This window comes from Mirounga leonina, unplaced genomic scaffold, assembly GCF_011800145.1.
Source record: "Mirounga leonina isolate KUSES-001 unplaced genomic scaffold, KU_Mleo_1.0 Mir_151, whole genome shotgun sequence".
Lineage (NCBI taxonomy): Eukaryota > Metazoa > Chordata > Mammalia > Carnivora > Phocidae > Mirounga > Mirounga leonina.
This window is the reverse complement of record NW_023270377.1, coordinates 93,267,253-93,294,937: the sequence shown is the minus strand read 5'-3', so window position 1 is coordinate 93,294,937 and position 27,685 is coordinate 93,267,253. Positions and strand designations below refer to the sequence as shown.

Genomic DNA, 27,685 nt, shown 5'->3' with positions numbered 1-27,685 from the left:
GTACAAGTTTTTGTGTGGACATAGGCTTTCATTTCTCTGGGGAGGATTTCAGGAGAGACATTGCCTGGGTCACATGGTAACTCTGTGGTTAACCATTTGAGGAACCACCAGACTATTTTCCACACCAGCTACATCGTTGTACATTCCCACCCGCCAGTATATAAAGGTTCCAATTTCTATACATCCTCACCAGCACTGGTTCTGAGCTCTTGTTGAGTATAGCCATCCGGGTGGGTATGAACTGTTATCTCACTGTGGTTTTAATTTGCATTTCCCTAATGGCTAATGATGTTGTGCATCTTTTCATACGCTTTTACTTTTTAAATTAAGAGAACTGACACATTTCCGTGCCAAAGATCTTCGATCAGTTCTGGAAAGGGGGATGCCAGGTTTTCTTGTGTTGAGGAGTGAATGGGGAAGAGGGAAGTGAATGCTGCTCTTTTAGGAAGTACAGGAATAGAGGAGGTGCCGATGAGAGTGGTTAGTGGCAGCAGTGGGCCTAGAAGCTTAGCTCATCACCGACAGACTTGGTGCAGACTTCTTCCTGGAGGACAGATGGCGTCGTGGCTCAGGCTAGCATTGCTCTGGTGGGCAACAAGGCCTTCTGAGAGAGACTGTGTTTTTGTGCCTATCGGCTCCATTTTGCAAGAGGATCCAGCTAAGTCTGGACGCAGGCAGAGTCTTAGCCAGATCCACCGCTTTTTGATCACTGTTGTTCTGCAGCCTTTTGATGAATTTTGGGGCCATCACTGATGATGATCCTTAAGTCCCTTCTGATCATTAAGCACCTTCTGGTAAGGATTGCTGTCCTGTTGTGCCCCCCGCCCCCCACGCTATTACTGTGGGATTTAGGGGCGTGTCCCAGGTAATGGTTTTAAAAAATCTTTTAAAATTCTGTTACTAGGAATTGTAGAGATGAGTTCTAATTCAGTTCTCCGTGTGAGCTGTGGGTATGCCGAGATAGCTGCTGCTGTTTCACACCGTAGATTCCATGGGAGAAAAGAATATTCCTGGCAGTTCTGTGGTTACTTAAAATCTGGGCCCTCCGTCATCAGAACCATTCTCTGAACTTAGAATGAGGGCTTTTCACTCCAAATTTGTAAGTCTCTGAGCTGGTAGAACTTAAGCTTGGCTGGGTTTCTCGACATCTTCTTGCCACTCAGATGTGCCATCTGTGGGTGGTTCTGACTGTCCCCAAGGCCAAGGCAGAGAAGCGTGCCACCTTCTGCTGAGGCCCTTGGACCTGGCCCTGCCCTTGCTTCAACCTTGCAGCCTTGAGCAGCTGCTTCAGGGGGTTAAATGACGAAGTGGAGTGGAGTTTCCTGTCTGAAAGTTAACAGGTAATTCCTGTATGCATTTGGGGTTCTCCCCTAAAGTAGTAAAAGAAAATTGCCCACTGACTGTCATTTTTAGTATAGCATCTAGTTTACTTGCCCTGGGAAAATCCCTTTGGCCCTGGGGTACAGTTGACTCACTGGTGTGGATTATTGAACAGGAAGCATAGCCACTTCCTAAGGACCCAGGGGCGGCCCCCAGTCGGAGAGGTGGCTTTAAAGCATCAGCCCCACGAGGGGCTGTTTGTTGAGTCTCCAGGGCCCGATGGCAGCATGGACTCAGTATATACTATAGAATGAGTGGAGGAAAGAAAGAGGTGCAGGTGCTGCTCACGGAGCCCTCGTTTGGAAGGGCCCGATAAAGAGCTCTAGTGCCTGCAGGACACGTTGCTTGGTCAACAGGTGGTTCGTTGTATCCCTGGGGCCGACGTCTTTCTCTGAGAATGTACGTGGTGGTGGGGGGCAGGGGGCTCCCTTATAGGATGTCACGGGATCCCACACAGAAACTGGCAGACAATCTATATAGACAGACAGGTGTTTTAAACTGTGGACTAGTGAGGGCCATCATAAGCCGCAGCAGTAGGGAAAGCTGTCTGGAGCCGGTGTGAGCGGAGCTGGGGCTTGGGGAGCAGGCTGGGTTTGGATGATCCGCGTGATCTGCAGAGGGCCAGCCAGGTAGGGAAAGCAGTGAGTGAGTACGGGGAGACCGTGAAGGAGGATGTGCAGGGCTGTGGTGACAGCCGGCCGGCAGGTGCGGAGGGTGCGGCCGGGCCCGAGGAATTGCAGTGACGTGGTATTGCAGGAGGGAGTTGGAGCCACGCTGTGTAGACGGCACAGGGGTGCTGCCGTAGAGACGACATCTGTGGGCCTGGCTCAGCGGCTCTCAGACCGGAGCAGGCATCAGAATCGCCTGGAAGGCTTGTTGGAGCACAGGTGGCTGCCTGCCCCCCGCCCCACCCCCCGAGTTGCTGATTTAAGCCGGTCTGGGTTGGGGCCTCTCACTGGTGTTTCTGCTGTGGGGTTCGGGACCGTGCTTTGAAGAGCCACTGACCTAGAATTCAGGTGTCGGTGATCTTTTTCTGTTAGAGGCCAATAATAAACGTTTTAAGCTTTTGAGCTACATAGGATTTCTGTCACATTTTCTTCTTTGTTGCTTTTTACAACCCTTGAAGCATGAACACACACGTGTTGGCCATGGATAAGAAGGCTGGTGGGGAAAGATGGGTGGCGTAGGGAAGGCAGGGCATGGTATGCACAGTCCTCGGCTGTCCCGAGATTACCCCTCTGCCCCATAGCTGGCTGACTTTGGGTAAGTTAATCTCTCTGGGCCTTTGTTTCCCATCTGTAAAACAGAATGATAGTAGTAGTTCTTACCATCGAGGACTCCAAGAATTCAGTGAGCTAAGGCACAAAATGCATTTAGCACGATGCCTGGGGCATACCTAGAATTTATTTAGCATTTACTATTCGTAGCACTACTACCAACCACTGATGGCCGTTCATAGGTGAGGAAAACAGAGAGGAGGACCAGTGCAGATCCGCTGCATTACAGATTCTGAAAGATGATTGCTCTAAGATCTCACCATCCTTCCTTCTTAGGCTGCTTACAAAGAAGAATACTTAGAATGAAAACATATGCACCCTCTGAGTCGTCCCGCATGGAGACCATTGCTCAGCTTTTCCCCTGGCACACTTAGAAAATGGTGCCATTTGTGACCTGTCTGGTTGTTGGACCCAGGACTCTGGTTCAGGGGGTAGAGAGTTTGGCCTACTTGTAACCCATTTGCAACTTCCGCTTTGGCCTCATGTTTTGGGAAGAATTGCTTTAAGACCTTGGCCCAAATAGGGCACCCAGTAGGATCTGGCTGATGAGTATTGAAACTGTGCCTTTGTGCCCTCTAACCTCGTATTTTGCCCACGGTGTGAGTGAAAGTGAGAACTACAGGAAGGAGTCTATCATGTGCCCCATGTTTCCTGCACTGAAATGTGCAAATGAGCGGTGGGGTACCTCTTTCACGCGTGGCAGCTCGAACAGGAAGACCGCTGGGTACCCCTGGCATAGCCTCTCTGCACTGGTGCCTAGGTTGAGGCCGCTTGGTGGCCCCGAGAGCTTTGGCTCATCTCTCTCCGGACACTGCTAATGCAAGCTGGCCGTGCTTACGTAATATGGGGGCTTGCTCCCCTTTCCCGGTCTAATGACCCCTGAGGAGATGCCTACTCTCTTGCTCACCTCCCCAGCTGCAGGCGCTAATCCTTGCCCCACAGCACATACTAATGACTTTGTAAGCTCCAATTACAGATGCACAGAAGTACCCAGTGGTGCTATGACTCCGCCCTCCACTTGGGTTTTTGCTGACATTCAGTGAAATCCTTCCATCTCCTCCCCACCTTGCAAAACAAGCTTCCTGTTTTGAACTTGGTCCAGACTGGAACAGCCCTGCTACACCTGTTAACATAGGCAGACACACATTTCCTCCTCTGTATTTGTGCAGCTTTTTTGTCGCCTAGCCAGATTTCCCCTCTCAGCTTACAGATCTGGAATCATAACATAAGATATTGAACCAGCAAATTAAGAAAGAAGGAAGTTCGCATTTTGGAGCTATTTGAGTGAAAACATGGCTCCTGGTTGGTTTCCCTGTGTTTTGCCACGACCACTCTGCTAACTTGCCCCCTTCTTCACAGCAGGATGGAAACGAGGAAAGGAAATCGGCTGACGCAGGAGCCAGAGTGAGACCGACGAGCCCACAAATCCAGCCTGCACCATGAACTTGTGTCCTCCTTCTACATTTTAGGAGCCAAGGGCAGGTGAAGTTGCTGGAGAGCAATGGCTCTCTTTACTCCGTGGAAGCTGTCCTCTCAGAAGCTGGGCTTTTTTCTTGTGACTTTTGGCTTCATCTGGGGTATGATGCTCCTGCATTTTACCATCCAGCAGCGAACTCAGCCCGAGAGCAGCTCCATGCTGCGTGAGCAGATCCTGGACCTCAGCAAGAGGTACATCAAGGCGCTGGCGGAGGAAAATCGGAATGTGGTGGATGGGCCCTATGCCGGCGTCATGACAGCGTACGGTAAGCGCCGGGCTCCTGGGGCTCCTGGGGCTTCTTCATGGAGTGTGGTTTTGCCTCGAAAGGACCCCAGAGCCTCGCCACCTTGGTTTTGTCATGGATTGAGTGCATCTTTTGCCACTGACTTTGCGGCATTGAGTTGCACGCAGAGGGACACTTCTAGAAAGTTAAAGCCACGCCCTTGGGGAGCCTCTAAGCTCTTGTGCCCAGGGACTAACACCCAGCCCCAGGAGCAGGGGGACAGAACAGTTATTAGAGCTCTTGGTTGGATTTGCAGTTAGCTCTTCTTCCCTCAGCACATTTCTGGATTGCATGATCTCATCTGGGAGTATGATCAGGGAATGTAGAAAAATATTCTCATTATCTTTCCCTAAACCAAAACTTAATTAAGGTGGGGTGGGGGTGAGGTAAGGAGGGTGGGGAGGAATGTGGGCAGGAATGAGGACTGGGGGGGCGGTGGGTGGGGAGAAACTCCAAGCCAAGTGTGTGTCTCCCTCAGACCAGGACGTAGGACACTAGCGATTAACGTGCTGGCTAATAGCTTTCCTCTTTGGCTTCTTGAGAGTTGACTGCTCTTGTTCCTTGCCCTTGTCTCTAACTGCCCTGACTTTGGAAGAAGTCTTACTGTACATGTTTTTTTGTGTTTTGGGTTTTTTTTGTCAGGTACCTAAAACTGTTTTAGAAATGAGGTTGAGTGGAAAAAAAAAGAATGCATACAGAATATTACTTATTTTTCTTTTGGCAAAAGTTATGCTTAATATAGAAAAAGTTGGAAGCTATAGACGTGCAAAAAATAAAACCCCCAAGAATAAAGAAAATCACATATAAATCTACTACTCTAGGAAATAACCATAATTAACACCTCAGTGTATACTTTCTGCTATTTTATATATATACACACAAAAATATACGTATATATGCAAAATACTTTAAAAAGCATAGATGCACAAATACAAAACGGAAATTGTAGATGAAATTTGGATCCTACTGTGTTGTGGGGAACCCACCTCCCAGCTCTCCTGTAATGACCAAGGACTTAATCCCTAGAACATGGCCTGTCCTGTTGCTCACTGACAAGTCTAGTCACTGAACAGAGACCTTAGTGGCCTCAGGGTTTGGGACCCTGAGGTGTAATATAAATGAGATGCAAGAAAGGGGTTGGTTGAGGTGGAAAATGGTGGTGTTCCACCTTGTGATCCATCGGTCATGGACTCTGAAGTATATGGAGTTCATATGGTGTTTTCTAGAAAATGATCAGCAGCAGTTGGAAGCTTGAGTTCAAATGCAGGAAATCATACTTAGTTTTACATAATTTTTTTTTTTGTTTTTGAAAGGATCCAGGAAATTTGGTTACTTTTAAATTTCATATATAAATTTTTGGTAAGGAGAAAATGGTTGCTTTTTTTTTTTTTTTTTTTTTAGAGAGGTGGAGTGGGGAGGGAAACAAAGGGGATGGAGAGAGTCTTAAGCAGGCCCCGGGCCCAGAGAGGAGCCCAACACGGGGCTCGATCTCATGACCCTGAGATCGTGACCTGAGCTGAAACCAAGAGTCGGACATTTAACCGACTGAGCCACCCAGGCGCCCTGAAAATGGTTGCTTTGAACACACAATGTGGAAATTCTTTTTCAGTGCCTACTGTTGGAATGATCACACTTCTCTGCTTTTAATCTATCTGATTTGGCGGTGTCTATAGGCATTGGCTTTCAACATGTCTAAATAAATGTCCCCCCTCTTTTTTTGATCTGATGGATTAAAAAATGAGACTCCAGTTTGAGAACCCACACTGAAAAACAACTAGGTAGTTTTTCAGAGGGTGCATTTGAAAATTACTCATTGACTTCAGTCTTCTGTAATAGTTCTCAAATACCACAGATAAACCATCAGAAAGAGTAAATGAAACTGTCACCATTAATGTCACTCATGTGCAACAAATAAATATAGCCAGTAAAGTGGACGCTGTTTTTAAGTTTCTGGTTCGGTACGTTCCATGTTCAGTATTTTGGGAGAGAGAGGAGTAGTCAGTCCGTTAGTAATTTCCTCCTTCTGTTGATCTCAGTCTGTCAAACCTTTTCCAGGGGAAAGAAGAAACCCCACAAATGGTAAACTTGTAGACTTTAAATTTTCCTGGTTGTTTTGAGTGTTTCTATTTCCTTTGTTCTGCCGAGCATCTCCTAGGCTAGGCTTCCTCGACGTTCTCGGGAGCAGTGATGCGGTCTTAGCTTTCAACCTCGCAGACACTATATGCTGTAGAAAGTTAGCAGAACCCCAGAGCAGTCTGTTAGAATTTTGGCCACCGCGTAGGAGTTTGGAGCTCAGAGGAACTACAAAACTGGGTTCCAGGTGAACCTTAGCAAAGTCATTCTTTTTCTCAAAAACAGCAAAGAAACAACCCAGCAGGCCCCGTCAGCAGATGTAACACACGCTGCTGCTTTTCTCTTGCGTCTCATCGACTCGGCATGTCAGTCAAAGTGCTCTTTGGGGCTGAGTCTGTGGAATTTAATTGGACTATGCGTATGTCCTCGACGCACTGGGACCATCATGTGGCGAAATACCACTAAAACAGGGTTTGTCACGTCAGCACTCTTGGCATTTGGGGCTAGATAATTCTTTGTTGTGGGGACTGTTCACGTGCTGTAGGACGCTGAGCAACATGTCTGGCACCTGGACCCACTAGAGGCCAATAGCACCCCCCTAGTGTGACCATCAAAAATGTGTCCAGACATGGGGGGTGGGGTGCAAAACTGCCCCCCCCAACCTTGGAGGACCGCCACACTAAGAGTGAAACCGAAAACACTAACAGCATCTTCTTAGGGATGTTCCCAAGCAGACAGCTAGTTTTTGTTATTAAAAATTTGTCAGCCTGGCCTCCATTTCTCAGTTCTGGGCACCAACGACTGGGATTGAGCAAGATGATGCGGTCCAGGGTCAGTCATGGGAAGCTGGAGAGCCTTTCTGACGGTGTGTGCTTCCCCTGGAGTCCATCGGTACCAGTGGTGGGCATGTCAACAGCCAGGTAGCTCTGGTGGTTGATGTCAGGAGATGCAAAGACCACAGGATATTCAGTGGTTTAGCTAGGCTGGCACAGTGGGGGTGAGGATGCTTGAGCCAGTGGTTTGCAATCTCTTTTTCTGTCACAGAGGCAGCCCATGTACAGAGCATGCCTAGATGCCTGCCCTGAGAGAGCAAAGAGCTGATCCTGTATGGCTAGGATCTGTGTCTGCTCTGAGTCAATCCCATTATTAGACCAAAAAAAAAAAAAAAGAGAGAAAAAAACACCTTCTTTCTCCCATCCCCATTTAGCATGATCAGAGCCTATTAGGATGCTATAAATGTGTCTTCAGTAGCTGGGGCAGGTATTTGAGGAATCCTAGTAGCTGACTTCAGATTATTACTGATTTTTTAGAATCCCTGACCTGAGATCCTAGAGCAGAAGAGTTCAGCAAACTGTGACCTGTGGGTCAAATTTGAACCTCTGTTAGGTTGCATAAATAAACATTGATTGAAACAGAACCACTCCCATTTATTCATAACAACTGGAATAACAGAAGCATGGTAAAACCAGGATTTTAGAGGACATCTAAAGCACGCTGATTCCATCTTTCGGTAGTCCCCATAGTTCAGTCTAAAATACTCATCAATCAGGTCATGTCTCTCCTTGACTCAACAATTCCGCAGGACTCCCATGGTCTAAGGCCTGGGCAGCAAGCTCGCCTTGGCTGAGCCTCCTTTTTTTAGAGATAAAGTGTTTGGAACCCTCCTCACCCCTTTGTTTCTTGTCTGTGGCTGTTTTTGCACTATAATGGCTAGAGCTGAGTAGTTGCCACAGGGACTTAGAGAGCCCCAAATGTTTACTGTCTGGTCCTTCATCAATCCCTGCCCTATCCGTAGGGCACTCTTTCTGTGGGATTTTGCTTGGTGTCCTAAGACTCGTTCATCTCTACATTTGAATCCACCTTAAGACATCTTCATATAAGGTGTACATCCAAATGTTGTGTTTCTCTGTCCTCTGGAAATGCTTTTTTTTTTTTAATATTTATTTATTTGACAGAGAGAGAGCACAAGCAGGGGGAGTGGCAGGCAGAGGGAGAGGGAGAAGCAGACTTCCCGCCGAGCAGGGAGCCCGATGCGGGGCTCAATCCCAGGACGCTGGGATCATGACCTGAGCCAAAGGCAGGCACTTAACCAACTGAGCCACCCAGGCGTCCCTGGAAATGCTTCTTCTGAGTGGCAGGTCAGGAGGCTAGCGGTTAGGAGCACGGGCTTTGGAGGCAGCCAGTGTGGCCCGGGCCCTCGGGACAACATACTACTTGTGGAGGGGGCATCAGCTCCTCTCTCACCATGTGATTACGTGGTGTGAGCGAGGAGCGTGTCAGGTGTTGCTGGTTGGACTAGTCCTCAAAACCAGCGCAGAGGGGCGCCTGGGTGGCTCAGTCGTTAAGCTTCTGCCTTGGGCTCAGGTCATGATCCCAGGGCTCTGGGATCAAGTCCTGTGTTGGGCTCCCTGCTCGGTGGGGAGCCTGCTTCTCCCTCTCCCACTCCCCCTGCTTGTGTTCCCTCTCTCGCTGTGTCTCTCTCTGTCAAATAAATAAATAAAATCTTAAAAAAAAAAAACAAAACCCACCATCATAGAGCTTGTACACAGTAATCTCCACCCCCGCCCCCAATCCTATTTCTGCTGATTTGAAAAGAGATTTCTGAACTTCTTTTGGGATTTGGTGATTCAGAAGGAGTGCCTGGACGATGTCCCAGGCGGCCTGTGTGGAACAGTTGGAGCATTCATTTGTGGGGTGTGGAGGGCGTTTCTGCGCACCCCTCTGCCACACCGGAGAGGGGGAGAGGGGGAGAGGGGGAGAGGGGGAGGGGGCATGTGGAGCCGGGGCCTTCTGCAGCGCGGCCTCCACCGCTTCTCCCCGGCCCGCATCGCAGGGCCTGCCTGTCCGTGACTGCACGGGAATTGTGTCGTGAGTGCTGTCACCCTCGTCAATGCCATTCTTGTTTCGGAGGTGAGTTGATCTCTGTCTCCGATGGCCTGACCCAAATTCTGATTGCCTCTTGTCTCCGACACTGGCCCCGTCTGCTTGTGCTCTCTGGGCAGTGAGAGACGGCCTCCCTGCTGCCAGGTTCCCTCTTGACCTCCTACTCTGCCTTACCTCCTGTGTTCGTCCTGCCTACCTGGACTTCGTGAGCCTCAGTTGTCCCCTTGACTGGCTGTGACCCCTCAAGCCTGGCACTCTGGGAAATGTCTGTGCGCTTTGCAGGCATATGGCAGCGTGGTCCAGGGTTTGTGCGTACAGCCAGAAAAAGACGGACGGGGGCCCCTGCTCTCATGGAGGCCATGTTCATTTTGGAGGGAAGAAATACTAAACGAGACTACATTAGACAGTAATTCCAGGAAGAAAAATGAGATAGGGATATATGATTTTTTAAAAAGTACATGAGGCGCTACTTGGAATGAGAAGGTCAAAGAAAGCCTCTCTTAGGAGGTGCCTCGTAGCCCTTCTGACGCCAAGGAGCTGTGGGTGGGGTGGGAGGAGGCCGAGCAGGCCAGGCAGAAGGCAGGGTGTGTGGCCCAGGCCTGCATGTGCACTCTAGCGGCAGAGCAGAGGTTGCTGCGGCTGAACAGCGTGAGCAAGGAGCAATGTGGACGGGGGGCAGCACATGCAGTGGCCCTTTGGGCTCTGGATCTCAGTATGATGGCAGGGGCAGAGAGGTGCAGGGGGGTTGATGTTCTTGTGAGTGAGCCTTGCCTGCCCCTGCCGGGGGCCTTGGCCCCTCCCTCTTATCCCCCCCATCCCCCCACTTAACTCCTAGGCTGGGAAGAGAGGTAAAGAGGAAGAAGTTCCTTCTGTTTCCTTAAGGAGGTGGTGCTCGCGTCCTCTAGGCCCTAGAGAAGAAGGTAGCGTTTTTGGTTGCTGGTCAAGGGGCAATGCATTGGGCTTCACGTGGCCCTCATTGGCCTGGGGATGCCCATTCCTAAGACATTAACATCATTTGGGATTCTCATAGGTCAAAGGGACACCCCCACCGTGATGCTGGTATGGCGGCCTGAGGTAGCTCCTGGTCTGTGTTGCAGACCTAGGGAACGTCTGGAGAGTCAGAGGAGCTTTTACGAGTGTTTTGTTCCACCCCTGCTATGAAAAAGAAGACGAAAAATACTTAGGTTGGATTTCACTGGAGATTTAAAAAAAAAAAAAAAAGCCTGTGAATGGTTTTTTAAAATTTTTATTTATTTGCTTTCTCTCTCTTTTTTTTTTTTTGCCTCTGTTCCTACAAATGTGATCAAGGGACTGTTTTCTTGGAGGGCCGGGGTGGTGTGGGGAACCACCGTTGCCAAAATAGCAGCTCTCTACCCTTGAGGGAAACACACTGCTTTGGGGCGACACTGGTGGAAAAAAAGCACTGGGCCGTTTGGTGTGTCTGAGGAGGCCGTGGTTGCTCCAGGGGAGGTGGCTGGTGCGAGCAAAGGAAGGGCTAACTGCTTTAGAAAGTTGGCAACCTAAAATGGGCCTCTCCGGGCTTGGGGCTCTTCCAGGGATGTGTGGTGGCAGTCCCCCCGCCCGGCGCCCCCGGCAGAGCCAGGCCGAGTTCCCAAGCACGCCCAGTGTGGCCGCACGTCTGAAGAGGGCCTCGGGGGGGCCGTAGACGGGAGAACAGCCAGACTGTGCGTCTCTGGCAGGGATGGGAGCCTCCTCTTCTGCTCCTTTTGTCCACGAGACCTGCCCTTTCCTGCCTCGTTGCTGCCTCAAGGCCTGGCTTGAGGAGAGAATGTGCATGGGGGGTGTGACTCTTGGGCTCAGAGCGTCAAGTGGGGCTGCTCACCCCAGTCTGTCAGAATGGCCTGGGCAGACCGCATGCCACTGTGGCCACCTCAGGAGCCGTTGACCCTTCCTGGGTCTGTCCGGGTACCGCAGCTGTCTTCTGGGACCCGCGGCGGGGTGGTGGCTGAGCGTTCGCCTGCCCCCAAGTCTCCACCTCTGCTCTTCCTCCCGCCTGCATGCCTCCTTTCCCCATAGGTCGCGCCTCCTCTCCTTACGTTCTTTTTCATGATTTCATTCTCAGTCTTACGACACTTTTTTTTTTTTTTAAGATTTTATTTATTTGACAGAGAGAGACACAGCGAGAGAGGGAACACAAGCAGGGGGAGTGGGAGAGGGAGAAGCAGGCTCCCAAGGAGCAGGGAGCCCGATGCGGGGCTGGATCCCAGGACCCTGGGATCATGACCTGAGCCGAAGGCGGACGCTTAACGACTGAGCCACCCAGGCACCCCCACCAAGGATTTTTTTTAATTGCCAATTTGACATGCAAATAAATGACCTCACTTTTTTTGCATTTCTTTTATTGAAGGTAAGGATGAACTTTATTTTTTATTTTATTTTTTTTTAAGATTTTATTTATTTATTTGACAGAGAGAGACACAGCGAGAGAGGGAACACAAGCAGGTGGAGTGGGAGAGGGAGAAGCAGGCTTCCCGCGGAGCAGGGAGCCCGATGCGGGGCTCGATCCCAGGACCCTGGGATCATGACCTGAGCGGAAGGCAGACACTTAATGACTGAGCCACCCAGGCGCCCCTCAGTCTTACAACACTTAAACCACCTATTTTCATAACACCTAAACCACCTGTTGTTGCATATTTATTGGCTCTGTTGATCGTCTCTCTCCCCCACGGAGCATGTTAGCTGCCAAAGAGCAGGGATTTTTGCCTCTCTTGTTCCCCACTGTACCCCAGGGCTCAGCACGTGCCTGGCACTTAGTAGGAGCCAGGAGTGATCAGCAGCAGCCCCTTTGCCCCGACTCTGCCTGTGTGGGACAGTTACAGCTGGGGCTAATAGAAAAGTAAAGTTTCTAGTGAGGCTGGAAACGAGAAGAGATTCCCCACGGACTACAGGTCCAGGTGGCTCCGGGTAGCTGTTGTGCTCCTGATTCTGACACAGGAACCAGTGTTTATTCTGGACGGTCGGTAGAGAACGTTTCTGTGTGGCTGTAGGGTTCCTTACTAGGTGTGTGACCTTGGGCAGGTGACTGATGTTTTAAAAGCCTGCTTCCTCTTTTGTAAAATAAAGGATATAATAGTATCCTTCACCTCATAGGCTTGTTGTAAGGCTTACATGTTACAAAGCTTATTTAGGCACCTAGATGAGGGAAATGCGGTCATTGTTGGGAATTATCAGTAACCATGGCCGACGTGTACCTGTATCTTTTACTCCACCAAAATTGTTCGCCTGAAGTGGACGTTTGTTTATACGTTTGAACATAGGGCTTCAGGGACGTGTTTATGTAGCTGTGCTCTGCATTTATAGGGGATAAGACATGAGAGGAAGTAAGCTCTCCTTCAGAGGGAGGGAGGCAGGCTTGCCACCACCCTCCGGGACAAGGACAGGCGAGGCTTGTCCACCAGAATCACCAGGCCTGCCTTGAGGGCGCCCGCGCTGGGCCGTGCGCCGGCCGGCGTTGAGAACTGCTGCCCTGCGCCCCAGAGAGATACTGTCTGGCTCTTCCCTGGGTCCCGTTCTGAAAGTGTGTTGGCTCCACAGAGTGACTTTGGCATTTAAGAAACAGGAGAGGTGATTGTCACTGCCCGGTTCCAAAGAGAAGGCTTTCCTTTGTGGGCTGGGAGCTGAGCTGGACTGGGTGAGCTCACTCGGTCTCGGAAGGAGGGCAGTGCTGGAGGGTACTGTTTCCGGTACAGGTGGTGAGCGGGAAGGAGGGGTGTGCGGTGGCTGTCTTTCCTGATGGGGTGGGGGAGGCGTGGGCGCGGGAGTTAGGTCGGGACCCCGTGTGACGGTGGGCTCGACCACTCAGAGCCCGAATCCATTTCTGTTCTGCAAGAAGGACTACAATGCTGGACTCCTATTCCATGCAGCTGGCTGGGTGTCGGGAAGATGAGAGAACAGCCCAAGAGCTCCGTGCTGGATATTTACAGATTCCATAATGCACTTGATATCATCAACAGGCCAAGATGCGATTTTTTTTCTCACATTCTGCTGCCTAGAAAATGCCTGGAAATGCTAGAGACACCCCCTGTAGCACTTCAGAAATAACATTCGCTTCTGGAATACCTTGGAGTCAAAGCTGAAGTCTGCCCTTGCAGCCTGACCCAGGAGGGAACAATAGTCAGTAATACTGAGCATCTGAGCTGCCCTTTCTCTTTGAGGTGGTGGTTTAGTGCCCTTTGTGACATGGTGTGGCTGCCTGTGACAGCTGCAGGGCGAGAGCACGTCTGCGACTTTAGGTGGCTTTAAGAATTCAAATGCGGGCAGGCAGTGAGGGTCAATCACTGAGCTGTATCTGGGCCGGGGGTTATCTTCTTACCTGACATCAGGTACTTGGGCCAGTATCTTGGGGAGGGTAGAATTCACTGCACTGGAGGTATATTCAAATAGCATTTAAGCCTCCCTGATTGTCAGAGTACTGTGAATATAGAAAATGGAGAGCATGTAGACTATAAAGCAGTGAAAAACCTTGGCGTCTCTCGGTCCTTGACCCTGGGTAGGCTTGCTTTCTGTCCTAATGTGAAAGAAAAGAAGTTCATTTTCAACGGAAGCAGCTGTGTGAGTCACCATTTCCAGACTACTTAGCACAAGATAGAAGATGCTGTCAGTACAACACACAAGGGCAAGGATGATGCCACGCCCATTTTTGTACTCTTAGAAAGAAAGAATAAAAAGTAAAATACTCCCTATCCCCAAACCCAGATAAATTTTGATTTCCCTCCAGTCCTTTTTTAAAATGCACGTCATTTAAAAAAATTGGAATATTTCATATACGGCTTTTTAAACTCTTCTTTGTTGTATTTCCTCATGCCATTAGATATTTTTAATGTCCATACACTTTTTTTTTTAAACCATCCATTCAATAAATAATCAGTGAGCTCCTGACAACACCCGGTGGTGATAAACAGAGATGACAAGACACCTGCTCTGCCCTCCCTGAGTTCCAATCTAGTGATTTATTCTGTCTTATGAATGGATGGACATACGTAATTTAGTCTTTTTGTTGGGCATTTGGGTAGTGTCCAGTTCTTATCTATAATAAATAACACTACAGTGTCCTTGTACATAATGAATGGACTGGCTTTTGCTTATCACTCTAACTATATTGTCTCTGTGGAAAGGTCACTGTGAAATTAAAAATATGTAACTGATGAAACTTGACATTCTGGCAGCCTAGTGGAAAGGAGAGGTTGGGGCTAATTCTTTTTTCATTAACACCTTCCTTTCTCATTAGCGCCCTGTCTTTGCTGGTTCTCCCAAGCAGCACATGAAGCTGCTCCTCGTTGGCGCTCTGCCTCTGGAGACCGCCGTGGTGAAGAGGGACTTGGATTAGGAGCAAGCCCAGATGCAAATAATTTTTTTTGCAGTTCAGATGTATGTCCTTGCTCATTGCACGGTTGGTTCTGTGCCAGCGAATCATGCTGGCTACACCTTCAATGTAGCCTGTGGTGGCTGTGCCCTGAGTCCTTGACTCGTGGGCTCTACAGATTCTGATGGAGTGCTTTGAGGACAAAGCCTGGTGAAGGTTGGCCTGGAGGACAGCGGGCTGGATAACCACTGCTTTGGAAGCATGTCCCAGGGGAACAGGGTGGGCTTGCATAGGCCCGAAGTGCCGCCTTTCTGGATCATTCCTCAAATACTGATTGCCTGTATAATCTGGGCAATTGGGGTTTGCTGCCCTGTCTCACAGCTTTAACCGATAGACCTATAAACTGATAGACTTTTTCTACCAGCAGGACCCCCCTCCCCTTTGTCCTGAAATCCTATCTCCATGGGCTCCAGCTCTGGAGGCACATCTAGCTGGCAGTGAAATCGCCTTAGCTGTCCTGCTCAAGAATGTGGCAGCATCTTCCAGCCCCTACTCACCCCCTGGAGGCATGCTTTCTGAAAATGAAAACTCACAGAAGCTGTCAGGGCACCTGTTCTGAGATTTTTGTCGATCTCGCCCTTGATCAAAGCACTTCTAGTATGATAGAAAGCAAAGCTAACTTCCCCCAGAAGGACATTTTAAATGTTTTCAATTGCTTTGATCTCATCTTTGTCATGTACAGTAAGTTTTAGGAATACAGAATTGCGCTAGTGATGTTGGGATTAAATTTTTATGGCTAAGGCTTTGAAGCACAAACAAAATTTTAAAAGCCTGTTAGTAATTGAAAATTGTAATCCTGCTGAGGACACATTTTACTGCTATAATAACTGTAAAACACAGTGATAAATTTAAAAATGTTACACTAGAATTTGAAGGAATATTTTTGCCCTAATTTCTTTATTAAGCTCTATAGAAATTATCCTTGGGTGTGCAGCTTTATTGGATAAATGGATTATCATTAAGACTAAAACACAAAAATGTTCTGGTATTTAAAATTGCAATAAAACAGTTTTGCTGGTTTAAATGTAAAACGCAAAGGTGAGAAATAATTTCATCACCTAGAAAGGTATGATTTCCTTAGCCTTATCGGTGGGAAGACTATAGTCCATTTATTTGTTGGTTTATTATTCATCTCTTCACTTATGTAACACACACATAACTGAGTACGTAGTGTGCCAGTTGGTAAAGACACAAAGATGGGCTTGACATCATCTTTGCCCTTGTGTATTTTATTGGCATAAGTGTCGAACTGTCTTGAAATAGTGACTCAAACAGCTGTTTGTTGAAGATGAACTTCTTTTCTTTCATACTGGAAGAGAAAACATGTCTATCCAGGTAAAGTGCCTAGAGAGTCCAGGGTTTTTGATTGCTTTATATTCCATTTTCATTTTGAGGCAGAAAGTAGGGAAATGCGGACTCTTCATTATTTTTAGTGTGGGAGTTGCTCACAGAACAGTGCCATCAGTGAGTCTTGAGGATGGTTGGGATATGATTTAACAAAAGCACGTGGCAGAAGTGCAGAGGTTAATCCCCGATAAATGTGCTCAGAAGCAGCAAGTTGAAGATGCCTGCTGGCTGGCAGGTCCATAGAGGTTCTTCAGAGGCAGTATGGCAGAGTAGGTAAAAGCCATTGGGTCTGTAACCAGACTGTCTGAGATGGAACCCTTGATCTGCAATCACCCGGGGCAAATTACTTCACCTCTCTGTGCTGTGGTTTCTCATCTATAAAATGGAGATGGGAACAGTAATACGTTCCTCATACTGTCTTGGCAGGACCCCGTGAAGTAACCCATGAGAGGTGCTGAGGACAGCAGCTGACACATAGAGCTCAGTCGGTGGTGGTGGTGGTTCAGTTCGGAGCATAGTTGGGATGGTGAACGTCAGTATCCTTCTCATCATCATGACTTCCCAGAGTCGCACCATGTCACGTAGTCACAGAGGTCACCCTCTAGTAGGTGAGGTCAGCAAGAGATAGTAGGTCACCCTTATCGGTGACTGTATTTTAGGAATTGAGGAAGACTGCCTTCTTGTTTTCTGACATTTTTTTAGTATAGTTGACACACAATGTTACATTAGTTTCAAGTGTGTGACTTAGTGATTTGACAAGTTTGTATATTATGCTGTGTTCATCACTAGTGTAATTACCACCTGTCCCGTTACATCACTATTACAATGTCGTTGGCTGTATTCCTTATGCTTCGCCATTTACTCCTGTGACTTACTCATTCCATAACTGGGAGCCTCTGTCCCACTCCCCTTCACCCATGTTGCTCATCCCCCACGCCCTCCTCTGTGGCAGGTGTTTGTTCTCTGTATGTGTAGGTCTGATTCTGCTTTTTGTTTTTGTTTTTTTTTTTCATAAGGTATTTGTCCTTCCCAGTCTTACTATTTCACTTAGCATAATACTCCCTAGGTCTACCCATTTTGTCTCAAATGGCATGATCTCATCTTTTCTTATGGCTGTGTAGTATTCCTTTGTGTACACCACATTTTTCTTATCCATTTGTCTGTTCATGGGCACTTAGATTGCTTCCATAATTTGGCTATTGTAAATAATTCCACAATAAATAGAGGGGTGCGAATATCTTTTTGAATTCGTGTTTTCCTATTCTTTGGGTCAATACCCAGTAGCAGTATACTGGATTATTACTGGTATTTCTATTTTTAATTTTTTGAGGAACCCATTTTCCACAGTGGCTGTATCCATTTGTATTACCATCAACAGTGCATGAGGGTTCCTTTTTCTCCACATCCTCACCAACACTTGTTGTTTCTTGTGTTGTTGATTTTAGCCATTCTGATAACTGTGAGGTAATGATGTCTCATGGTACTTTTGATTTCCCTTTTCCCTGATGATGAGTGATGGTTGAGCATCTTTTCATGTGTCTGTTGGCCATCTGTATGTCTTCTTTGGAGAAATGTCTATTCATGTCTTCTGCCCATTTTTTAATTTGATTATTTGGTTTTGGGGGTATGTTACCGAAGTTCTTTATTTGTTTTGGAGATCAACCCCTTATCAGATATACCATTTGCCAATATCTTCTCCCATTCAGTAGGTCATCTTTTTGTTTTGTTGGTGGTTTCCTTCACTGTGCAAGCACTTTTTATTTTGGTGTAGTCCCAATAGTTTATTTTTGCTTTTGTTTTCCTTCCCTCAGGAGACATAACTAGAAAAATGTTGTTATGGCCAATGTCAGAGAAATTAATACCTGTGCTCTCCTCTAGAGTTTTTATGATTTCAGGCCTCACATTTAGGTCTTTAATTCATTTTGAGTTTATTTTTGTGTATGGTGTAAGAAAGTGGCCCAGTTTCATCCTTTTCCATGTAGCTGTCGAGTTGTCCCTACACCATTTGTTGAAGAGCCTGTCTTTTTCCCATTGCATATTCTTGCCTCTTTTGTCATAGATTAATGGACCATACAACTGTGGGTTTATTTCTGGGCTCTGTATTCTGTTCCATTGATCTATGTGCCTGTTTGTTTGCCGGTGCCGTATTGTTTTGATTACTACAGCTTTATAGTATATCCTGAAATCTGGAATTGTGATACCTCCAGCTTTGATCTTCTTTCTCAAGATTGCTTTGGCTATTCAGGGTCTTTTGTGGTTCCATACAGATTTTAGGATGATTCGTTCTAGTCCTGTGAAAAATATTGTTGGTGTTTGATAGCGATTGCGTTAAATCTGTAGATTGCCTTGGGCAGAATAGAACACATTTCAACAATATTCTTCCAATCCATGAGCAGGGAATATACTATCTTTCCATTTGTTTGTTTCTTCTTAAGGTTGATGTGACAGTTCTGTATTCTACCTAGGGTGTGTCCCACCAGTGACTACCACCAATAACTATGGGTTGGGGGGCTCTGTCCCATAGTCCTCTTGCCTTTTAACAAAAAGACAAAAAGTTGCAGAAGGTTACCAGCCCTCGAGAGACCATCAGCACAGGCTGGGCCTCTGTCAGCTCCTGTAGGGAGAAGGGCTGATTCCTTTATTTTACTTTGTATATATTGGTAGCAGTGCCTCCAGAACCTTAGTGAATGGAGGTCACACAGAATGCGAGTTCAGTGACTGTTCTCACACCTCACCTGTACAAAGGGGCAGTGAGGAAGAAAGGGCTGGGAGCATATGCCTACCCCAGTGGCTCTCAAATTGGGGCATTGGCAACGTCTGGAGGTGTTTTTGGTTGTCACATAAAGGGATTGCTACTGTCATTCAGGTGCCGGAGGCCCGGGGTGCTGCCCAACATCCTTCAATGCACGGGACATCCCTCAACAGCAAAGAATTGTCTGACCCAAAGTGTCAATAGGGTCAAAGCTGAGAAAGCCTGATTTAACCCATCCTAGGGGTCCAGGGCTTCTGTGTCTAGCTCATCTCAATTGCTGGTAATAGTTAAATGTCATTTTTGCCTGTGGACAGCTTGGCTGGTGATAGGACCTTCAGGCAACGAGGCTGGAGATGGAGGGGCTTGATATCCTGTATCTGAGGGGTGGTTTTGTCACATACTGCAGCCACCTCCCAGTGGCACCACTGCCTCTATCCACATGGCCAGCCTCTGGCAATCTTCAGAATTCTGGAGAAGCAGTTGATGCTTTAGATGCACTGTAAGAGCAAAGCTGGTGGCTGGCTCCTCTTTCTGCCAGCGAAGGATGAGCCAGGGGTAGACTGTGAGTCACGCTGACCATGGGACTGCAGCTCCTGGAGGAGAGTGAGCTCATGACCCTTCGATCAAGTGATAAAAGTCCTCCATCACTCAGGAAGCGATTTCTTAAGGAAGGATGAGAGCATTTCCCAGATATTTTTTATTTATATGTGTAGCAGGCAATAATTATATGGTGCTTATCATGTACCAAGTGGTGTTCAGAACATTTTGTAAAAATTAACTCATGAAGTCCACATAACAATGCAAAGAGGTAGGTTTATTCTTAGCACTCTTTGAAAGATAAGGAAACAGTGGAGAACAAGCACGTAAACTGAGAAACTTGGGCTCCAGAGTCTGGGCCCCTAACTACAGTGCTGTGGATGAAAGACCTTGAATTTCACACTTGGGTTCTTTTTCTACCTTGACTCTTGACTTCTGGCTGAGCTGCTGAGGCATCAGGGAATTAGGCCAACCCTATTCAAGTCCCCATTCCAGTTTATTATCTCTGTCACTGTGAGCAGGTTACTTCATGTCTGTGAACCTCCGTGTTCTCCTCTGTAAAATGAAGTCATTTTACCCGGAGGAGGTGAAGATAACGTGGGGTTTCTTAGATTTGTGTGTGTGGCATGTTATAGGCATTCAGGAAACACTAGATCCCTTGTGCCCTTCTCTGCTATAATATTTTTAGCCCTGTCGCTCTAATGTTGTGGCCAGTTCTTCTTACCTGTAGGGAAGAGACGGGCTGAAGAGTGAGAAATAGCCCTGGTCGGGTGTTTGTTAGAATGAAGGAACGAACCACTTCAGAGGTTAACATCGTGAAGAAGTCCGATGATCCGTTTGGGGAGAGCAGTGGGGAGGTTGCGCTTATGTCAAGCGGAGAGCACCAGACTTTGAGGAGAGAGGTGTGGGTTTGCTTTCTGCTTGCAGTATTTAGTCTGCTCCAGCCATGCCTCCCATCTGTAAACCGCCAACAACACAAACTTCCAAGTTCGTTACACACCTTTGTTTCTGTTCTGACAACCTCCCTCTCCCCCTGACAAAATAGGACAGCCTGAGTGCCTTCTGGCCAAGGTTCAGGGTTGGCTGGCTGTGTTCTGGGGTTGGTGAATTAATCTGGTGTGTGCTTCTCTCCCGGCCAGGTGAGGTCACCTACTCAAAGCAAGTTTGCCCTGTTCCCAGTACAAGGGAAAGTGGCAATTTTGCATTTATCTCAGTTCAGGACTTTGCATATCCTGCTCCCCACATGGTGCACTTCTCCCCTGAACCACTCCCAATTCATTCATGAGGCTGAATTCTATTCACATGGATGACTAGCCTGGTGTCCTTCTGCTTTTCTCACATGTGCAGGTCAATATATCTTTCTTTGATTATGAGTTTCCAGAGGAGAGAGGCTTAATTAATCTTGTGTGTGTGGAATACCTTGTGTTCAAACTTAGTAAACGCTTATGTATACATGAGGGTAAATGTCTGTCTAGAGAGAAGTGCAGCATTTAACCCACAGTCTGGTGTGTGAAAAGGGGAATCAACTCTTTTTTTTTTTTAAGATTTTATTTATTTGAGATAGAAAGAGAGTGAGCGAGAGCACAAGCTGGGGGAGGGGTAGAGGGAGAGAGAGAAGCAGATTCCCAGCTGAGTAGGGAGCCTGACACAGGGCTCGATCCCAGGACCCCAGGATCATGACCTGAGCTGAAGGCAGATGCTTAACCGACTGAGCCACCCAGGCACCCCATTAGAATCAACTCTTAAATGAGAGAATATCCCCAGCATCTAGAACAGTGCCTAGCACATAGTAGTTGTTTTATAAATATTTCCTGAACGAATGAATGAATGAATCTGGTCTTAATTTAGGTATCTTTCTAAATCTCATTGTAGTTACATCTGAGTTAGAATCTGGAACTGTAGTTTTAAGTATTACCATAAATAACCAACAGAAGTAAAGACTTGGCAAAAAATTGGAATGTACTGGAATATAGAACACTGAAAATAACAATGTACTTGATCCAGAAGGTACTTCAAGACCTCGCTGCACTTTGGGGTTGTCATTCTATAGGTCAGAGCATCATGCTCTAAGAAGAAGGAATTTAATAGAGTGCTTTGATAGGATGCTAAGTAACACCAAGTTTTCTCTATTGCCCTAGTGCCTGGGAGTAATTTTATGTCACCTACTGCCAAACTCGCATGGCAGAAGAGACCAATGTGTTTTGTACTCTCTGGGCCACTCGAAGATGGCCTCCGTCATCTTTAAGATAGGGTTTGTTCAGACACGTCTTCAAGCAGTACTTCTTGACTGTGCCACTTTTTTTGTTCTTCATGTCAGAGAGAGACGGAGGAGGAGGAGGAGAGAGAGAGAGAAAACGCACCAGACAAACATACAGATGCCGAAGACTTTTTTAACTATCTGCATTTTCTTTGACAGATCTGAAGAAAACTCTTGCCGTGCTATTGGATAATATCTTGCAGCGCATTGGGAAGTTGGAGTCCAAGGTGGACAATCTTGTAATCAATGGCACAGGGACAAACTCGACCAATTCCACCACAGCTGTTCCCAGCTTGGTTGCACTTGAGAAAATTAATGTGGCAGGTAAGAATGGCGGTTGTGTGCCCTGACGTGGAGGCTGACCGTGCTTTGACCTGGGGAAAGGATAAAGGGGCACAGTGGTTCTTATTGATATAAATCCCATCAAACTTGGTATGGCCCCTCTAAAGCTGATTTTAAGTTTACTTTTGATTAACGTGTTAAAAGACTTTTACAGGCCCATCGTGATGTGTAATATCTGGTGGTTTCTGTGACATATTTCACATAATGAGCTTCTGGAATTCACTTTTAATGAGAAGATTCATAGCATGGATAAGTGAAATAGAGAGGTTATCTGGGAAGCTCATGTCAGCTAGAGGTCCTTTCTCCTTCCCATTTTCATCAGTTTCGAAAGTCTGTCCCATATAAGAGATTCTCTCCTTCCTGTTGTTAAAGAAGTCACCATTGCAGAAAAATGCATCCTGTGTGTACATGGGGAGATGGAAATTCTAGAAATGGGGCTGATGAAATAAAGGGCCCCTGCCTGATCTTGGGCTGCTTCTGTCACCACTCCTGGACACCACCCTGCATTTCTCACTGGGATGCATTTTGTCTAGCCCCCTCCCCAAACTGGAATCTTGGATGAGAGAAGAAGCATAGATTAAAGACAAAGTCCAGATCATGCACAGCCTGGATTGCCCATAGCTTACGTTGGATGCCCCCATTGCACTACCCTGGGGTTGGCCTTCGAGTCCCTGTGGCCGAGCCAGGACTTGCTCTCATTAGAGTGACAAAGCAAAGAGCCTGAGGATTAGGATGAGATGCTTCGGGTGAACGGTTGTAAATGAGTTGTCTGCACTCCTGGTGGGGGTATCCAGTCTCTACTTAATGGATAAAATAAGGAGCTGGGTTGCTTTCTGCTACTTTGAAAATCAAATTTAGTGTTCTTTTTGGTTTCTCTCTACCTCTGACTTGCACTGTAGAAATGTACGGACTGAAGTGGGAGGGATTCTTTTCCTTTTCTACCTCCCGGTGTCAAAACATTTAATTGTTTCCCACTATGCAAGCTTGTTGTATTACCTTTCTGTTCTGTTCTTTGCCCTTTAGCAAGTGTTAAATTGCAAAATATATTTCTAATAATCCAAAGTGTCCAACCAAAGAAAGGTATTAAAAATAACTTTTAATTACAACACAGAGGCAGTGTCATCTGGGCCATAAATCCTCTCTTCCCTGCAGTTTCCAACGGCTTCTGTAATTAGACAAGAAAACCTCCCACTGTGTTGAGCTGCTTATTAATAAATGGAACCCATGCCTCTCCAGGCTCCACTCCTCCACCCTTGTCCCCAGCAGAAAATGCTGTTGGAAAGGTCCTATCTGATTTCATGGCAGTTCTACATTGTCCTATTTCCAGAGGTGGAGTGGGGTGCTCCTTGACCTTTGCCGCCTCCTACCGTCTCTGTCCTGTACAACCCGTGTAAACAAGTCTGTTGTCATTCTCTGCCTGATGAGGGATCTTGCTACCACTGACTGTCCTGTTTGTGCCAGGCTCACTGGGAGACTAACCCTGCCTGCGCTCCAAGTACCCGGGTCCAGAATTGTAGGTCGACCTCCAGGAATGACATGGGAGGGAGTTGGTGACTACTTCTTTCCAATGGGATCCCAGCCCCATGTATTGAGTGAGTTAGTTGACTCAGTGAACACATTACCTCTTGAGCACATTCTCTAAGTTGTTGGCTCTGAGGGGTCTCCTTTCGCCGTGCCACTGCTACTGTGTTTTTACTAATATTTAAAGAACCAAAGGATTTTGTGTGTTTTGTGGGGTTGGGGGGGCGGGAGGAGGGAGCAGATTTAGAGCTGTGCCTCTGATAATTAATCTCATTCTCCCTCCTTTGCATCTTTTGTTTGTGAGACACTCTGTCTTTAAAATTTTTAATGGCCAATTAGGAAAATAATCTATAGGCACAAAATCCCATAGACGGTGGCCATGTAAATGGGGGTAGCTATGAGGCTTCTCACAGGAAGGTACATTTTGAAGGTGGGTAGGATTGAGGCATAGGGGCCTCATGAAAGAGATACAGACTCCTAGAAATGGATTGTGACCCCGAAAATAATTGGAAGGAAGGGGAGGAAACTAACATCCAGCAACCATCCAGGAAATACCAGTTACTGTTTGTGACCCTCAGAGAAACATGGTTTTACTCAGTCTTCTCAACATCTAGGAGAAGTTAGTGGTTTCACAGGTTTTTTTATGGAGTTTGAGTGTTTGGGGGGTGGGGGGTACCTTTGGTATTGGAGTCCCTTGAGCTCAGCTTAAGACCAAGCACCATAAAGAGAAGAGTGTTGGCTCTGTCTTCCTTGCTTTCATTTGTAAATCATCACAAATGGGCAAGTTTTAAAGAATATGCTGCCGTTTTCTTAGAGGTTCCTGGAGAGCTGACAGTTTCCTGGGATATTTAATAACCTGTCTAGTAAGGAAGTTCTCTGTATCTTAAGGGCCTGTTTTTGTGGCCAACCTGTGTAGAAGCAAGCTTGTCCCTCTGTGCGCATGTGCATTCCTCCCTTCGAGAGACTGCTGGGCACGGCAGACATAGATGTGAAACAGAGAATAGAGCCATCCTCCTTTATTTCCCCTAGAGGGTGGGGGCAGGGGGCTTTATGCTTTGTCGGTTAAACAACGTATATCTAAACTCTTTGCCCTGTCTGTATATTAGAGTGCCAAAAAGAAGGATAAGAACTTAAGTTTATTAGCCCTTGTTGAGGAAAAAGCCATTTATTGCTTTTGTTGCCCTCTCAGCCATGGCCCAACTGTCCCCAAACCCCTATTGTCATAGCAGAAATGGCTCTGGAGCTGGGAGAGAGTTTATTTTTATGGGTTCCAATCCTGACTGAGTGAAGTTTTTCTTTCTCTCTTTTTGCATTAAGACATGTGGTAATTGCTCAGAAATGTTCTCCCTGGTGTGTCTTTACTGCTCACTCTGTTGTCTTATTGCTCACTGATGTTTCTGATTGCTTACTGTTGTGTCTTATTGCTTGCTGATATATCTTCTGGTTGACTCTAAACTGCTTCTAAATTGGGTACCATGGCAGTTGAAGAAGGGTTCCCTAAATTTATTTTCTTTTTAGGGAAAGCTCTATGTGTGTGTGCCCTTCCTCTGTTGAGCTGTGTTTTCTGTACCTTTTATCCAAAATGGCTTTTCTTTCTAAATTATTCGCTCTTGGGCTTTTTGATGATGTGAAAGGGATGTTCCCCTAGAGAATTCTAGCTGGAAATGACCTTCATTGAAATCAAGAATTAGCTTGAACTGCATTTTTGAGCTTAGTTTATCTTGCTGAAGATGAAGGTGGATCAAAGAAACTAAAACCCAGATTAAAAAAAAAAAAGTCCCCATCCTTCAACCAGTCGCCTAGTAAATCAGTTTCTCCTCCCAGAAAGAACTTGAATGTTTCTTCGCCAAAATTATCCCCTTTCAGAATGATGCTTCTGTTTTTGGAAAAAAAAACAATTCTGCTTTTCTCTATTTTTATGATCTTAAATTATGACACAGAGTGAATAACATTGGATCTGGAGTTCTTTGCCATGTGCTAACATAGGGGAAAGGTAAAAAATAAAAAAATAAAAAAGTGTGATCTTGAAAGTGCTTGCCTTCTGAGGCCCGGCAGTATCCACTTAATCTTTGTTTTGCCCATAGCGTCTTGTTCAAAGCCTAACTGTTGAAAGTACTCAGTAAATGCCCACATGGATTGGATGGTGCTGGAGGGGACAGCATGTGGTTTCACTGCTAAAAGGAGTTTCTCCTTTTGGTTCCTCTTTTCCATTTCTACTTCTGTGGATTTGCTTGGAAGTTGGGCTTGACATCTCATTTCCCTTTCTCAAACCTTAGCAAACACCACCTATGAAGTAGGATTTTTTATTTTTTATTTATTTTTTTGGCCTGTCGTGTCTGAGCTTCCCACAGATGCTTCCGTGCTGTGGAGCCTTCTTAGAAGGTGATGGTTACAACTCCAGATTGTAGTATTTCGGGGATTGGGCACATTGTGCCTCTCTCTCCATCAGTTGGGGAAAGGCATGAGTGCCTGCGTACCTCCGCATTTATTTATTTACACTTAAAAGAACCAGTTCTTGTCTTTCAACATTAGTTGAATAACTGGCCAGCATGGAGGGTTCGCTGAAAGGCACCGCTTAATGATAACATTGCTTTTGCCTTACGATCACTTACAATTGCAAGGTCATTTGGGAAACATAGTCATAGACTCGAAGGTGCAGGCACAACTCCAGTGGCTGGTTTCTAATATTGAGCCTACACGGAACGTTAGCTGGGCCTGCGTTTCCCAAACGTGAGTAGCCGCATGCAGTGTATTTCCAGTATGTGCTGGTGAAGTGCAATGTATTTGAGCTTGCATGCTGTTCTCAATAAAAAGAACCGTAATTATTATTCTACCATTTAAAAATTGCAAATGAAAAATGTCCCTGCTGAGTTTCAGGACTTGCATTTGGAAGGGCAATTTTCCCCCCTTTTGTGCCGCTAATGGACCTTGAAATTAAGTTGCACAGGTGTTGTTTCTTCTTTGGGTCCCCCTGGTATCCGTTGCGTTGGGAGTAGCACCTGAAGTGCTCCAGCCCCCTGCCCAGCTCCACAGGTGGCTTTCTGGGGGATCAGCTAACGGCCAGTCTGTGACACCCCAGATGCTGCCAAGAAGCAGGGCAGACTGGAGATTGCAGGGTGCTTTCTTATTAATGTGAGCGAGAAACGACTGTATTTCTCCCATCTACACGTTGCTTTTTGTTTCATTCTTTGTAAGGGCAGCACTAAAGACTTGGCTACTTGTCGGAAACAATTCTTTTGGTATCTTCCTAGAAAAACGTGTATCATTGTTGGTGTGGTTTTCAAACTTTGTGTGGTCAGGCTGTTTTGATTTTTATCACGGAGAAGGAGAAGGAGGGCAGGAGGAGGAAGAGAACGAAAAATACAGTTCAGGAGAAGTGATGTTGACCTTTGAGCATTGTACTTACAGCATTGATTCTCAACTGCAGGCGATTTTGCCACCCACCCCAGCCACACTTGGCAGTGTCTGGAGACATTTTTGGTTGTCACAACTGAGGAGGTACTATCGACATCTGGTGGAGGCCAGGGATGCTGCTAAACATTCTACAGTGTACGGGCTAGCCCCCACAACAGGGAACTATCTAGCCCAAAATGTCAGTTGTGTGGTGTGTTTGAGGAACTCTGACTTACGAGGTAGTGTTGGAATCTGGTGTTCCACATACAATCAGTGCAGAAAGATGCCTAGGATGTTGGGCTCAGCTGATGGGCCAACCGAGGCATAAAGCCTCCTTCTCTCGTGCTCGCAAGGCTGTTTGCAAGTCCTCAGCCCCAGCCACTTTTAGCTTTGCAACTGATCTTTGAGACCTCCAAGAAAGAGATTTTTATAAACTCCCAGGAGGCTCTTGGGATGCTGACCTTAAGAAACTCCTTTCCTGGATCCAAACCAGTCAATTTTTGGCAACACGCATTTTACTCCTGCTTATATAGAAGGTAATTATTTCTTTTTATGAAAGAGCTGCTAATTCAGAATAATGGTGGCAAAGTAGTCTGAGAGAGTAGATTTAAATTACAGGAATGTTTTAGAGGAAATTCTATTTTATTAACTTTAAGCAGGGTATATAATTATCAAGACACAAGAGAGTAAATTAAGTTAAGGAAAACAACACAGGTCCCCAAAGATCTACTTCTCAGCACGAAACAACCTACACAGCCTATTTGGAGCAGTAGAAAAGGA

At 46.6% G+C, this 27,685-nt stretch overlaps 1 protein-coding gene across 1 annotated transcript in view; it reads left to right on the top strand.

Annotated features, from left to right (window-relative positions):
* The first annotated feature begins 4,016 nt into the window (after positions 1 to 4,016).
* MGAT5 (alpha-1,6-mannosylglycoprotein 6-beta-N-acetylglucosaminyltransferase) overlaps positions 4,017 to 27,685 on the top strand; it is a 214,867-nt gene continuing 191,198 nt past the window's right edge. The window contains exons 1-2 of the mRNA XM_035008155.1: positions 4,017 to 4,399; positions 21,809 to 21,973. Coding sequence (XP_034864046.1) covers positions 4,159 to 4,399; positions 21,809 to 21,973 — 406 coding nt within the window. The 5' untranslated portion in view covers positions 4,017 to 4,158. The remainder of the gene's footprint in view (positions 4,400 to 21,808; positions 21,974 to 27,685) is intronic.